Consider the following 13,212-nt stretch of genomic DNA (forward strand, 5'->3'; position numbering starts at 1 on the left):
ATTCCTTTCCTTTCCTTTCCTTTCCTTTCCTTTCCTTTCCTTTCCTTTCCTTTCCTTTTCTTTTCTTTTCTTTTCTTTTCTTTTCTTTTCTTTTCTTTTCTCCTTATCAGGTATGCTAGTCTGCTGGAGACCTGTGCTGGCTCTCTTCTTAACCAACATGTTCTGGGACTTCTCTTTACTGACTAATTCCTTTCAGTAAACTCGTGACTGCTCTTGCATGCACTGCTCTGCCTGCCGCCTCCTGCCCAGCTAACCCACAGCAGCTGGCCTGTGAGGGAGGGTCTTGGCCTGGTCCTCTGCCCATCTCTAACAACATCCTTTCCAAAGCCCTTTCCATTTGCTATCTCACTGGAGCTTTCCAAGCCGTCCTGGGAGGTAGGTTGGACAAAGTCAGTTCATGTCAGTTTGATTCAACTCAGTTCAATCTATTTCGATTCAACATTTGACATCCACACAATCAATGCATTAAGCCTCTTACTATGAGTTAGAGAGACAGTGTGGTGTAGTGGGTAGAGAGCTGACCTGGGGGGCAGGACACCTTCTGACTATTGGACCTTGAACACATCTCTTGAGCCTTACTCTCTGCCGAGCATTGACAGGGGCTCATTCCTCACCCAAGATCTCCTTAGACCAATGAAATCCAAGGCCCAGGCTCTTCTGTGCTGAGGGCAGGGACCTGGCTTCATTCTCCACCTCTGATGCCCATGGGACTCTGGCCAGTCACTGAGCCCCTCATTGCCAGAGGCAACAAAGATTATTTTGGGGGGATAGTTACTGATCTACCCTGGGGTAAGGAGTTTGTCACTGGGAGTGCCCTCGACCAGGGCAATTCTCCAGCCCCCTCCCCACCCCCCTCCCCCACTCCACAAATGGTGGGAATATAAGGAGGAAACAGTCCCTGCTGGTGATGGGAGCAGTAATACCTAACAAGGGTAAGTATGAAATAAATATGGTACACAACATATCCAATAAGGACAAAGGATTATTTCAGGTCACCGAGGTGTGACTTACTACTAACCAGGGTAGATGTTCTTAGTGTTTTTTGGGGGGGCTATGGCCCCTTGGGTGGTCTGTGAAACCTTTGAATTCCTCAGAATCATATTTTTAAGTGAACAAAATAAATAGGCTTACAAAGGAAGCCCATTATGCAGAAATTCAAGCATCAAACTTAAGAACAGTCTGGGCCCCCAAGTGGAGAAGCCCTAAACTGGGGGTCGTTTGGCAACAAGGGAGGGGCCGCAGACCCAGGCCAGGGTGAGGGGGCCAGCCGGCTCCTTGGCCCTCCAGAGGCTGCTCCCCCTGAGCTGCCGGCCTCCCTGGCCGGTCTCAGGCGAGCTAGATTGGGAGGAGAGCAAATGCAACGTGGGTAAAGTGAATTCTATTTTCCGAGTGACTCATGACGCTCACTTCCAAGTTGCGTCGTCACCGTTTCTTGACGTGAGCAGCAGCTCCTGAGGCTTGAGCCGGCTCTGCCTGCCGTGGGCAGTGTGCCCCGTTAATGAGCTCTAGACAGACGTAAATGCCCGGGGAGAGCCGCTCTGGAACGGCCCCTTCTCTGGAATAAAGACCGGTCTTCCACGTGGGATAGGCCACATAGGAGAGCCTCTGGCTGGAAAGCCAGACCCGGAGCCCTGCCCGGGGACCTCCGGGAAGCCTGTTAACCTTTACAAATCTCACTTTCCTCATCTGTGAAATGAGAGGCTTGGACCAGACCAGGGGTCTCCCAACTTGTTTTTCACTATTTTGGTAACTGTATTTCCATACAATGGGTTTCCTTGGTAATCCTGGGGATTTTATTTTATGCATTTAAAAGCATCCTTCTGAGGAGGGGTCCACAGGCCTTTAGGAGACTTACTGCCAGAGGGGCCCAGGACACAAAAGAGGTTATAACCCCTGGACTTGATCTCTATTTACTTCCAACTCTCCCTGGCTTAGAGGAGTGGAAAGGGAGTCTGAGGAGCTGGGTTCGAATCCTAGCTCTCTTGTGGCCTTGGGCAAGTTACTCAATCTCTCCAGCCCTGCTATAAAGTGAAGGGGAAGGGGTAGGACTAGATGACCTGTGTATTATAGTGGAGAGACTAGGGGCTCTGGGAGAAGAGCATCTGGGTTCGAATTCTGCCGCTGTCACTTTCTATCTTGGGTGAGTTAGCTTCCCTTTCTATATATTCTCTGTTTGCTAACCTGTAAAATATGAAGGATGGGTGAGGTAACCTCCAAGGACCGACCCCCTCACCCAGTTCTGTCCCCAGAATGAATGTGTTGCCAGGGAGATAGGCATGAATTGCCCTGATGAGGCTGAGAAGGACATGTTCCGGGGTGACACCCTTCATGGCTTTTTCCTTCTTGACTTCTAGTGGTGGAAACAATAATTATGACTCTCCCTTCTATAAGATTTATAAAACACATGCTCCATAGTAGATATATGAAGTCCATGTGTAATTATCCCCATTTTACAGCTGAGGAAACTGAGGCCCAAAGGCTTGACTAGACTAATAGTGGGCAGTGAGTGTGAGACCTGGGACTTGAACCCGGCTCTCTTGACTCCCAAAGAGGTGGGGGGTGGGGTGAAGTCTCTGGAATTGTTCTGGTCCAGAGAAGGCCTCCTATCTTCAAGGTAGCTAAGAGCTCTATCATTCATTTAATCAATAAATATTTCCTAAGTGCCTACAGTGCTCCAGGCACTGTGCTAGGGAAACAAAAAGAAGTAAAAACAGTCCCTGCCCTCAAGGAGCTTACTGTCCGACCCGGAGGAGGCAGCCGTGCACACAGGCAGGATCAGCAGGGAATCATGACCAGATGGAGGCCCTGCAAGTAAGAGGGGCCAGGGAGGCTTCCTGTGGATGCTGGGATTTAAGGGAGGCCAGGGAGGCCAGCCGTCGGGCCGAGGAGAGAGTAAACGCTGGTAAATCACTTGGAAAACACCTTCTGGAGGAACCAGGGACTGCTTCTCTGGCCGCTGTCCACAAGAAAGGTCAAGGTCTCTGTCCAAGGTAAAGGCAGGTGTCTGTTTGCTTTGGCTTCCCAGCGTTTCTTGCCAGTGTCTTATAGCTGGGTCCATTCTGGCCAAGGGGCAGCTGGTGTGACCCAGGTGCTTCTGGTCCAGTTGGGGCTCACTGCCCATTCATAGAGTGTCAGAGATGGGAATGGATCTCAGGGGCACAGGGAGGAAACTGAGGCCTCGAGGAGGAATGGCTTAGCCAAAGGGACTTCAGAGGTCTTCCTGTCTCATTTTTTTTAGAGGAGAAGCCAGGGCCCCCAGAAGGTCCCACAGGTAGGAAGGGGCAGAAGTGGGCTCTTTCTACAGTGCGAGAGTATTTGGAATTTTGAGTGTTCCTGCCTCTTTAGCTCCCACTGCTGCTGCATGGATTGCTGTGGATGGCCAGTCCGGGAGGGCTTTTCTTGCTCCCTTCTCTCCTCTCCCTGGGAGGTCAGAGCTGATGCCAGCCCCCGCCATCGGGGAGTGCAGAATCTACCGGAAAGTACTGTGGTCTGAGAGTCACAAGATCTGGGTTGGTCTCTGTTCCTTACTCTCTGTGTGACCCCAGGCAAAGCATTTCATCTGTATGAGCCTTTCTGAGATGGGGATAACAAAATCTGCCCTGCCTCACAGGTTCAGTTCAACAAACATTTATTAAACAACTACTGTGTGCAAGATAAGCTCTGTGGTATTGTATCAGAGAGTTATCCTCAAGGCCAGAAGCCGAGTTAATCATTATAGCAGTCAGCATTTACAGAGTGCTTTAAGATTGGCAAAACACCTTACCAATATTATCTCATTGGATTCTCACAATAACCTTGCCAGGGAGGTACTATTAATAATAATTGCTAACATTTATAAAGCACCTGCTGTATACCAGGCACTGCTAAAATGCTTTACAAATACCATTGTATTGATCCTCATAACAAGCTTGGGAGGTATCTCCATTTTACGGAAGAGAAAACTGAGGCGAAGTTGAAGGTTAAGTGATTGGCTCAGGGTCATACAACAAGTGTCTGAGACTGGACTTGAACTCCCGTGTCCCAACTACTGCACCGCTTAGTTGTCAAATCCTGATTACTGACTTTAAGACCTTGGGCAAGTCACTTAACTTCTCGTTCTGGGTAATTTCTCTCAAACTATTTAAAAAGAAATTGATGACTATTGGTGGAGGGAGTTTCCTCACTGGGAGCTCCCTATGCAAATAAAAGCACAAGCTTGGCTCAAACATAAACAGATGAATGAATAAATAAATAAATAAAGGGAGTTCTGGGCACCATTCTAGGGGCAGCTTCTACTCTACTGAGTCATCCTAAGGAAGGTGATGATTTAGGACTGTAATTTGATTATTTATTATTATAATTAGGGTTATCATCCTATTATCCAATTGAATAAGCTGCCCAGGCAATTCCAGGTGAAAAAGCCCCTCCCTCTCTTTGGGTCTGTTGGGGGCAGCGTTCTCTTCCCATCTGTAGAGCTGACGTGATGGGTTAAGGGTGTTGAGGTCCACGGTTCAGAGCTAGTACAACCAAAATGCTAAAACCCCAGTGGGGAGAGCAGCAGTCCTGGAGTCAGGAACACCCGCATTCCAATGCAGCCTCAGACACTGGCTGGCTGTGTGAGTCTGGCTGGGCAAGTCACTTTACCTCTGTTTCCTCAGTTGTAAGATGAGGGTGATAATAATAGCACCTTACCTCCTGGGGGAGTTGTGAGGACCACAGGAGATAATTTACAAAGTGCTGTGTAAATGTTAGCTGCTGCTATCACTCCTGTTGTCACACTTAGCTGACCAGGCCAAGGGGCACTGGGCACCCTCACCCTACTACTTGGGCTCTGGGGTGAATGTGGGTACTCACACACAAACATATATGCTTTCACTCAGTTCCACACCATGCACACACGTGCATACAGACAGTCACACAGACACACCTGGCTAGAGAGTGCACCACAGGCTGAAGCCCTCAGGCTGACCCAGACTCACAGAATGGACCACCAGGGTTTACCCCTGCCCCTAAGATATAAACATATTGACCTCCTACACAAATATATTCAGTTACACACATGAGCAGACCCCCCCCCACAACATACATGCAAGGAGTGTACATATATGTGGTCACTCCACACCTGGCATCTACACCTGGGCCGTGAACTCTTTCTCTGTTCTTTGGAACTCCCAATGGGGAAATTAATCTCTGAGGCTTGTGTGTTGCAGCTGGAAGGCTCATTTCTCAGCCTCAGACCCAGGCATGGATATCTGGGCAGAGACCCCAAGGCTCAGGGAAGGCAAGCTTCCTTAGTCTCCACCCCTTAGATGGCCCTTCCCTCCTTAGAGACCCCCTCGATCATTACTGTCCCTGTTGGGAGGTCAGCAGGCAGTAGGGGCAGATAGTAACGCTACAGGGATGTGGGAAGGTCTGCCAGATGTAGATAGATAAAGCACCTAGTAAGTGCTTAATGTACTCCAGACACTGTGCTGATGGGTGAGAGTCTGGTCTAAGCAGAACGAGCCAAGGGGTGGGGCATGGAGTGGAATGTGGCTCTCTCTTGGACTAGTGAACGAGCCAGAGATTAATTTGCCTGCTCCTCTGTCTGTCCATCAACCCATCCATCCACCTCCTGTCCGCCTGTCCATGTGAATAAGCATGCATCCATGTAACCTGCCCCCAGCTGACAGCCTCATCCATGACCATGCTAACCCTCTTCTCCATTTCTTTACACTTCAGAGGAGCCGCCCGGTGTGGCCAACCCTTACCGTGCCTCTGACCGTACGTTGCTTGCCTCCAGATGGGGAGGAGGGATTCCTGGGCTGGGGTTGCCTTGGGATTGAGGGGCAGGTGGTATGCTGGGTGGCATTCTTTTCAGTCTGGTGTGGGCTGGGTGGGAGAGAGGGACTATAATCATTCATTAAGTGCCAGCTCTGGGCCTTGTATCCCCCAGCAGGGATACAAACACAGTAGACAAAAATCACTCCTCCCAGGGAGTTTGCATTCTGACAGGGGGAGAGAAGAACATTAACAAGTAGAGATTGCTTTGAGCAGAACACTTCTCTCCCTCTTCCCTTCCCATTCCCACCAAGTTTTCTTTTTTCATAGTTAGGGGCCTGTGGCAGGTCCAGTTCACTGGTCCATCTGTGCACTGCACAACGCCCTGAGGACACAGAGACAAAAGCAATAAAGAGGCAAAATGAGCCAGTTCTGGCCCTCCAGGAGCTTACAGTTCACTGGAATATCCTCTCCTGCCACAGTAGGAATTGTTACAGTGAATATAGGAATATAGTGATTCTGTTCTCCCTCTCCCTTGGTGAATTTGGTTTCCTGAGGTTTTGGGGTCCAGATGAATATTACGTGAGTTTCCCATCCCTGAGCCTACACTCACCAACTGTCATGGGTGGCTGGTAGAGATGGGCGGCCACCGGGCAAGGAGAGGGCAGGAGAAACAGGGGAGGATTTACAGATTTGCAGGCAAGTAGCTGATACCCTTGAGGAATGGACATCTGATCATATTTATAAATTATATTTATTTGTATTATATATAAATATATTACATATATCTATGTAAATCATACTTATAAATTAATTCCCATAAGTCAGGCTCTCTCTTGCTGCCTCCACAATGTTCTGAGGTCATGGGCCTCTTTCTCCTAATGCCCCATCTTTCACTTGACAGTTAGCCATGACCAACAGTGTTGAACTATCCTCTTGGGATGACCATTACCAGGGCCCTAATTGTTATTCCCTTCTGGAAAATCAGGAGTGATCTATCCCAGGCCTTATCCCAGGTCAAACCATAAGAAGCCAACAGGATCCAACTGTTGTCTGGTCAGAGAAAAATTCTCCTTCAAACAAAATGTCCCACCCTGCTCCAGGTCCTCCCCCCTCTTCCCCTGTCCGTTAGATGGGGGCAAAGCACCCTTGAATAGACCCCTGGTCTGAGAGAGCAGACCATTGTCTACGTATTTAGGGAGCTCTTGGATTTTTAGGGGCAGTTGTGATTCCTGTCCTCAGGATGAAATTAGTTTTTACTCAGCAGTAGGTCCTTAGCTCTGTCCATGTCAATCTGGGCAAAGGGACCTTTGCCTTCCTATTCTTTCCATTAAAGAATACCATGATTTTTGGTGGTTGGAAGCTGGGATTCCCATTCCTATAGCCTCTACTACCATATTCTTACTCCTCAACAAGAACAAATAATAATGATAACAAAACAGCTGTTGTTTACCACCTAAGCTCCCACTTTCAACTTTCTCCAGAAATCTTTCTGGTCTATGGTTAGGTTTCTTTTAGACCTTACTTGAGAAGTCATTGCTTTAATCTTACCTATACTGGGATGTCCCAATTGCTATCTTTTTCTGCCTTTGGGATAGATGATATAGATTATAGGATATGAGTAGTACTTTCTCTTATTACTGCCCTCTCAATGAAGGGACAGCCCAGTCTATCTGAGCTTCTAGAATGTTGTAGCTAAAAACCCCAGGCTGGGAAATGAATAAATAAATTAGAAAGTAACATGAATGTTAGTTGGAAAATTTTGACATTAATGCCAATGAGAGTATAGAAGAATATTTGTTCCTAACCTTTGCTTTTTCTTTAAACCTTATTCCAACTTTATTCCTAAACTGAACATCTATTGGACAGCATCAGTGACCATAGATTATGTTGAAATTAGGCAACTTTGTTTTTGCTCCTCACCTTTCCCTCAAGGGGCGAGAGGCCATGACCTTGAGTGTTAGGGACCACCCTCTTTTTCCCTAGGAGGAGGGAACAGTGTTTACTTAGGCTTTTGTCTATTTAACCCCATAGCTTGGTCTTCTGGGGATGGTCCTGGCCTAAAGTCTGAAATGAGCATAATTTGCTTTGGCAATTGCTCCAGTAGACACTTAAGCCTTGGATGGCTAATATCCAGGTTTGCATGGGGTGTATGTAGCAGGAACAGCCTTGGTGAGATGAAGCATGAGGGGTCTTGGTCCCATGACCAAGGTAGGTAGGGTTCAATGAAGACCATTTGAAATGTAATCTTGGGTAGAGGATAGGGCCTGGGGAAAGGAGGAAATAAAAGCTGTTAATAGAAACTTGGGGATAAAAATGGGGGCTCAAGGCCAAGGATGGGGACTTAGGAACCAGAGAGTCAGGGATGAGAATTAGGAGCCAAGGATGGAGAGTAAGGACTGGGGATGGGAGTGCATGTGGATAAGTGTTATTGACTGCAAGTTTCCCCAAACTGGACAGTGACGGGAACCTGGCAAAATCCAGGTTGTGTGCTTCTCTCCCCACTACCCCCATAACTGATCCTCTCCTATGGTTTCCTAGTTGACGATGGCCTGGGTTTCCTCCCTACTTTTGGACCCTGCTATGTGAACCTTTATGGCAGTCCCAGAGAATTCACTGGCTTTCCTGACCCATATGAGGAGCTCAACCTAGGCAAGGTGAGGTTGAGGTGGCTGCCAGCTGGGAGGTGTGGGATCAAGTACAGAGAAGTGTGTGGGGGGGTGATCTGGCTTGGGGGTTCCCAACAGTGCTCTCTAGTGGGAGAGACACGAATGAACTCATTAGGATATATCCTGGCTATGATACATTTCTGCCACCAATTAATTGATCAATAAATATTGATTAAGAAACTGCTGTGTGCCAGGCACCATGCCAAACACCAAAGATACAAAAAGAGGCAAAAGATGACTTCTGGGTCTGTGGCCACAAGGACAGATACCATTCCCCACCCTCAGCTCTTCCCTGTTTCATGCCTCACCAGTCAAACCATCTCCAGCAATGCCCTCTCATGCTGGCCACTTTGAATATCCCAAATCTTGTTCCCTCCTGGAATAGGGAGTGACCAGACACAGGTGTAACCAAAGAATCAATCGATAAACACCTACTATGTGCCAAGCACTGTGTTGTTATCCCACTGGGATGGCTACTTATGTGCTTACTCCTTGACCCCTCCAGTCTGAATCTCTGTCTAAATCCAGGATCCAGTCCTTTTCTGACCCAGGTCTGACTTTCTCGGACTCCCTGAGGAATCTGACTTACTTTTCTAAGGAGAGTTCTTCTTCTGATTCTCCTTCTGACTTGAGCCACAAGTGTCCCTTCCCACCTCCCTCTCTTCCCCAACCCCTGAAGACCCTATCTGTCTAAACGTCCAGTTTCCTGCTCTGGTATAGACATAAAGACCCCAGACTCCAATCCCTCATAACACGTAATGTTTGTGCTGGCTAGTTCCTTTCTACCCTCCCCTTTCCTTTCCCCAGGCATGTTGCTCACCTGGATGTCCTGACCCCTTCTCACATTTTATCTTAGGTTTAGTGGGTTTTATCCTAATAACCTCCAACTTACCCCTCATAATGCCTGTCTGTCCAAATATAGAGAAGTGGATGAATTGTCCATAGAATAGCCAAGAAGGTCACAGATAGTAGGTGGTTTCCTCCTTTGCCCCCAAATAATCATGTTTGAAGACTGAACTCAACCAGTGCCCAAGTCAAGGTAAGAACAATTAGCAGGATTACTAGGCTGAATGTTTAAGTTTAAGTTTAATGTTTAAGCCCTCAGGCTTCTGTCTTTATCAAAATGGTGGATGCCTGAGAGGATATTTGTTTGGGTCTGGGTTTCCTAGTCTAAAAAAGGAAGATGCAAGGCTTGAGAAATGCAAGTTTATTTCTCAAATCTTTGGCTAATGGCTGTGACCTAGGTAGGGACCCCTGCTTTCTCAAGAGTAACCTTCATAGAGAAGGACCTCCAAAGCTATCCAGCCTGGCCCCCTTATTTTGCAGAGAGGGAAACTGAGGCAGGCCTAGAGAGGTTATATAGCTTACTTGAGATTATTCATGTATGTAAGTCATGGATTTACTAATTGTTCTTAGTTCACTATGGACATTAAGCAGACTTGGTTATTAGCTGGAGCACAGATGCAGCTACCACAGGGAGAAGATTATGGAGGGAGCTGGGCTTAGGAATTCACTCTGTATCCTATCCCTTATCACCTAATGGGCTCTCATGGCCCCCATTCCTCTTTGGTTCCTATCATTTTCCACATCAAATGTACTCTATTCAACAATTAGGAACATCTTCACATCTGTAGTGTAAAAACCTTCCCCAAGATTAGCACCCTAGACTCCTCTCTGTCCTTTCCAAATAGTGTGGACAAATGACCTCTTTCTTCCCGCGCAGGGTGAAGGCGTGTCCTATCGCGGCCGGCTGCTGGTGTCCCTGGAGACGAAGCTGGTGGAACACACAGAGCAGCGGGTAGACGACATCCACGCAGACGACATCCTCCGGGTGGAGGTATCAGTGACCGGATTAGGAAAGGGATGTTGTCGGGGCTCCTCCAGGACAAGGGGCTGACAGGAGCCTTGGCCAGGGCCATGGTTGCTTTCTGGGATGGTCTGAGGACTGGAGTCTGGGTTCAAATCCTGGCTTGGGTACTTACTGCCTGGTGATTTCAGGCAGGTGTCTTCATGTCTCCAGGCCTATTGTCCGCCTCTGTCCAGTGATGAGGTTCAGGCTGTGTGGGACCCTTCCACTTCTAGGGCTCTGATTCTGCCATCCCCAACCCAACTGGGATTAAAACACCTTCCCAGCCTGCCTCTTGGGGCTGTTTGTGATGGTTGAATGAAATAAGTAAGGCATCTTGAAAAGTGGAAAATGACACAGAAATTTGATCTGTGATTGTTAACTTCACAGAATAGTAATACTACAATTCTCTTTTTTAAGGGGGGACAATCTTCTATTTCATTGGCATAGGAACTCCCAATATGGAAATTCCTTCCACTGATGCAAGTTAGCACCTGCCTGGAATTTAGCTTTAAAGAATTGTCTGGGGGCACTCAGAGGTTAAGTGACTGGTCTGGGGTCACACAGTGTGTGTGTCAGACATGGGTCCTGAATGCAGGTCTTCATGGTTTTAATGCTAACTTTCTATTTGCTTTGCTTTAATACCTTTTGTCATCATCATCTCAGATCTGTGATTGAATTTGTACAGGGAATTCTCAGTGTAGGAAGTCCCTCTCCCAATGGAGGGCTGTCGGGGCCCTGAGAGGCAAAGGGTCTCCCCCAGGGTCCCCCAGTATATGCCAGAGGCAGGGCTTGAACCCAGCCCCCATCTTCTTTCTTGGCTTCAACTACACCACACTGTAGTTATTGTAATATTATAACGACCAATATGTATTTGCTGAGCAGTTTCTGTGTGCCTAGGACCTGTGTTCCAATCTTTCCACTGACTCTACTTATATGAGCGTGGGCAGATTTTCCATGGTCCTACTGTGCATGGCTGTACCTGCTGTGTCCTTTAAGGTTTATGCCCAAAGAACACAAGCTCTGAAAGGTCCCACCAAGGTGGAAAGGCTTTGAGTTGGGCCCAACAACGAACTATTTGTCTGATGATCCAGGACCAGCCTCTATCTCATTGCTGGCAGTGGGAGAATTATTTTTCATCTGTGGAAACTCATGACAACAATCTGAAAATCAGGTTTCAATCTTCATTTCTGGGGCACTGAAACCTCAAAATATTGATGCATGGGTGAGATAGAAAGGGGAATCAGATGAGTCCCCTGCCCTCAAGAGACTTACAGTCTAGCTAGAGAGATTCAATTCAATTTAACAAGCACCTGTTAAATGTTAGGAGCTATGCTAGTACTGGGGATTCAAAGACAAAAATGAAACCACTCCTGCCCTCAAGGGGCTTCCATTCTCCATATTTACTTATGAGAGTACTTCAAGGGTGGATGATTCTATATGAGTGGGATCTCCCTCCACTGGTTCACTGCAGGGCCCCCATGCCTCAGGAGCTGATGTGGCCCAAAGAATTAGCCTGGTGACCAGCTGGTGCTAAGATTTTTAGCATTTAGCTAGGCTAGTCTTCATACAACCAATACAGAATTTAAAACGCAATCAGGGAGAACTGGATTCAAATCCTGACACCTGTGTGACCCTAGACAAGTCCCCTCACCTCTTAGGATTTCCAGGCACTTCTCTTAAGACTCCAAATGTCAGAAAACAGGATGACCTGTATTGGGGAAGGACATTCTCAAGACTGGTGAATCACAGGCCCCATCCCCACTGTTTTATAGTCATTGAAATGGCAGACTTGATGGGCCATAAGGGGCTTCCCAGCTCTGTGGAGGGCTCTGCTTTTGGTGCTGGGAGAGAGTAGAAAGAATCTAAGTCAGAGAATCTGGGTTTGAATCTCACTGCGTCCTTGGGAAGTTCCTCAGTTTCCCCCTCAGTAAAATGCTGGAGCTGGACTGGATGGCCTTTAAGTCCAGAACCTAGAGCTTCTCTAGTCCACCCCTTTCCCTTTACAGAGGAGGAGACTGAGGCCGAGGGTGCTAGGTGATTGGCATGGGCTCGCACAGGCAGCAGGTGTCCATCCTCCTTCTGACCTCTCTCTCCTACCCACTTTTAGAAGTACCTCAGAAGGCGGAAATACTCCCTGTTCGCCACCTTCTACTCGGCCACCATGCTTCAGGATGTTGATGATGCCATACAGTTTGAGGTCAGCATTGGTAATTATGGGAACAAGTTTGACATGACCTGCCTCCCGCTGGCCTCCACCACCCAGTACAGCCGAGCCGTCTTTGACGGTAAGACCCTAAGCAGCAGCAGCGCAGGAGAGAGACCCCCAGGCTGGGGCAGCGGGGAGCCCGTCTGACACCCTCGGGATTTCTTTTTTTCCTTCATTCTTAGGCTCCATCCTCTCTTCTGCTGGAGATGTCATGGGACTGTAAGCTCCTTGAGGGCAAGGCCCAGCAAAAAGAGGCAAAGCTCTTTTTGTGTCCCCAGCACTTGGCACAGTGCTCGGCATATAGTAGGCGCTTAATAAATATTTATTGAATTAGGCTGAACTTCAAGTGTCTAAATTTGGTACCGTAGAGCCTCGCCTCAGCTGACCTGCCCTAGCTGTGAATTTGGGGAGCCACCCGGGAAACCCAAAGCGTTAGAAATATTAGGAGCTCTGGCTTTGGTCTTTCCTTTTGCTCCTCTCTCCTTCTCCTTTCCCCCTTTCCCTCCCTCTCCCCACTCTCCCTTTCTCTCTCCTCCCTCTCTCCCTTCTTCCCCTTGCTCCTCCCTTCTTCTCCTCCTCTCCACTCTCTCTCTTTCCTTTTCCCTCTCCCTTCCTCCTCTTCCTTCTTCTACCTCGCTCTCCCCACTTTTTATCTCCCTCTCTCTCCTTCCTTCTTCCTCTACCTTCTTCTCTCTCCCCTTTCCTCCTTCTCCCCCTCTCTCCCTCCTCCTCCCCTCTTTTTCCTTCTC

The 13,212-nt window shown here is 48.0% G+C and overlaps 1 protein-coding gene across 1 annotated transcript in view; it reads left to right on the forward strand.

Moving 5' to 3' along the window:
• Positions 1–13,212, forward strand: part of DYSF (dysferlin) — a 235,687-nt gene that overhangs the window by 86,403 nt on the left and 136,072 nt on the right. Inside the window, exons 18-21 of the mRNA XM_069067342.1 lie at positions 5,701–5,742; positions 8,281–8,396; positions 10,132–10,245; positions 12,365–12,542. Coding sequence (XP_068923443.1) covers positions 5,701–5,742; positions 8,281–8,396; positions 10,132–10,245; positions 12,365–12,542 — 450 coding nt within the window. The remainder of the gene's footprint in view (positions 1–5,700; positions 5,743–8,280; positions 8,397–10,131; positions 10,246–12,364; positions 12,543–13,212) is intronic.

Source organism: Petaurus breviceps, unplaced genomic scaffold (genome assembly GCF_028583685.1).
Source record: "Petaurus breviceps papuanus isolate PSGF00001 unplaced genomic scaffold, PetGlider_PUasm1.0 139, whole genome shotgun sequence".
NCBI classification, from domain to species: Eukaryota; Metazoa; Chordata; class Mammalia; order Diprotodontia; family Petauridae; genus Petaurus; species Petaurus breviceps.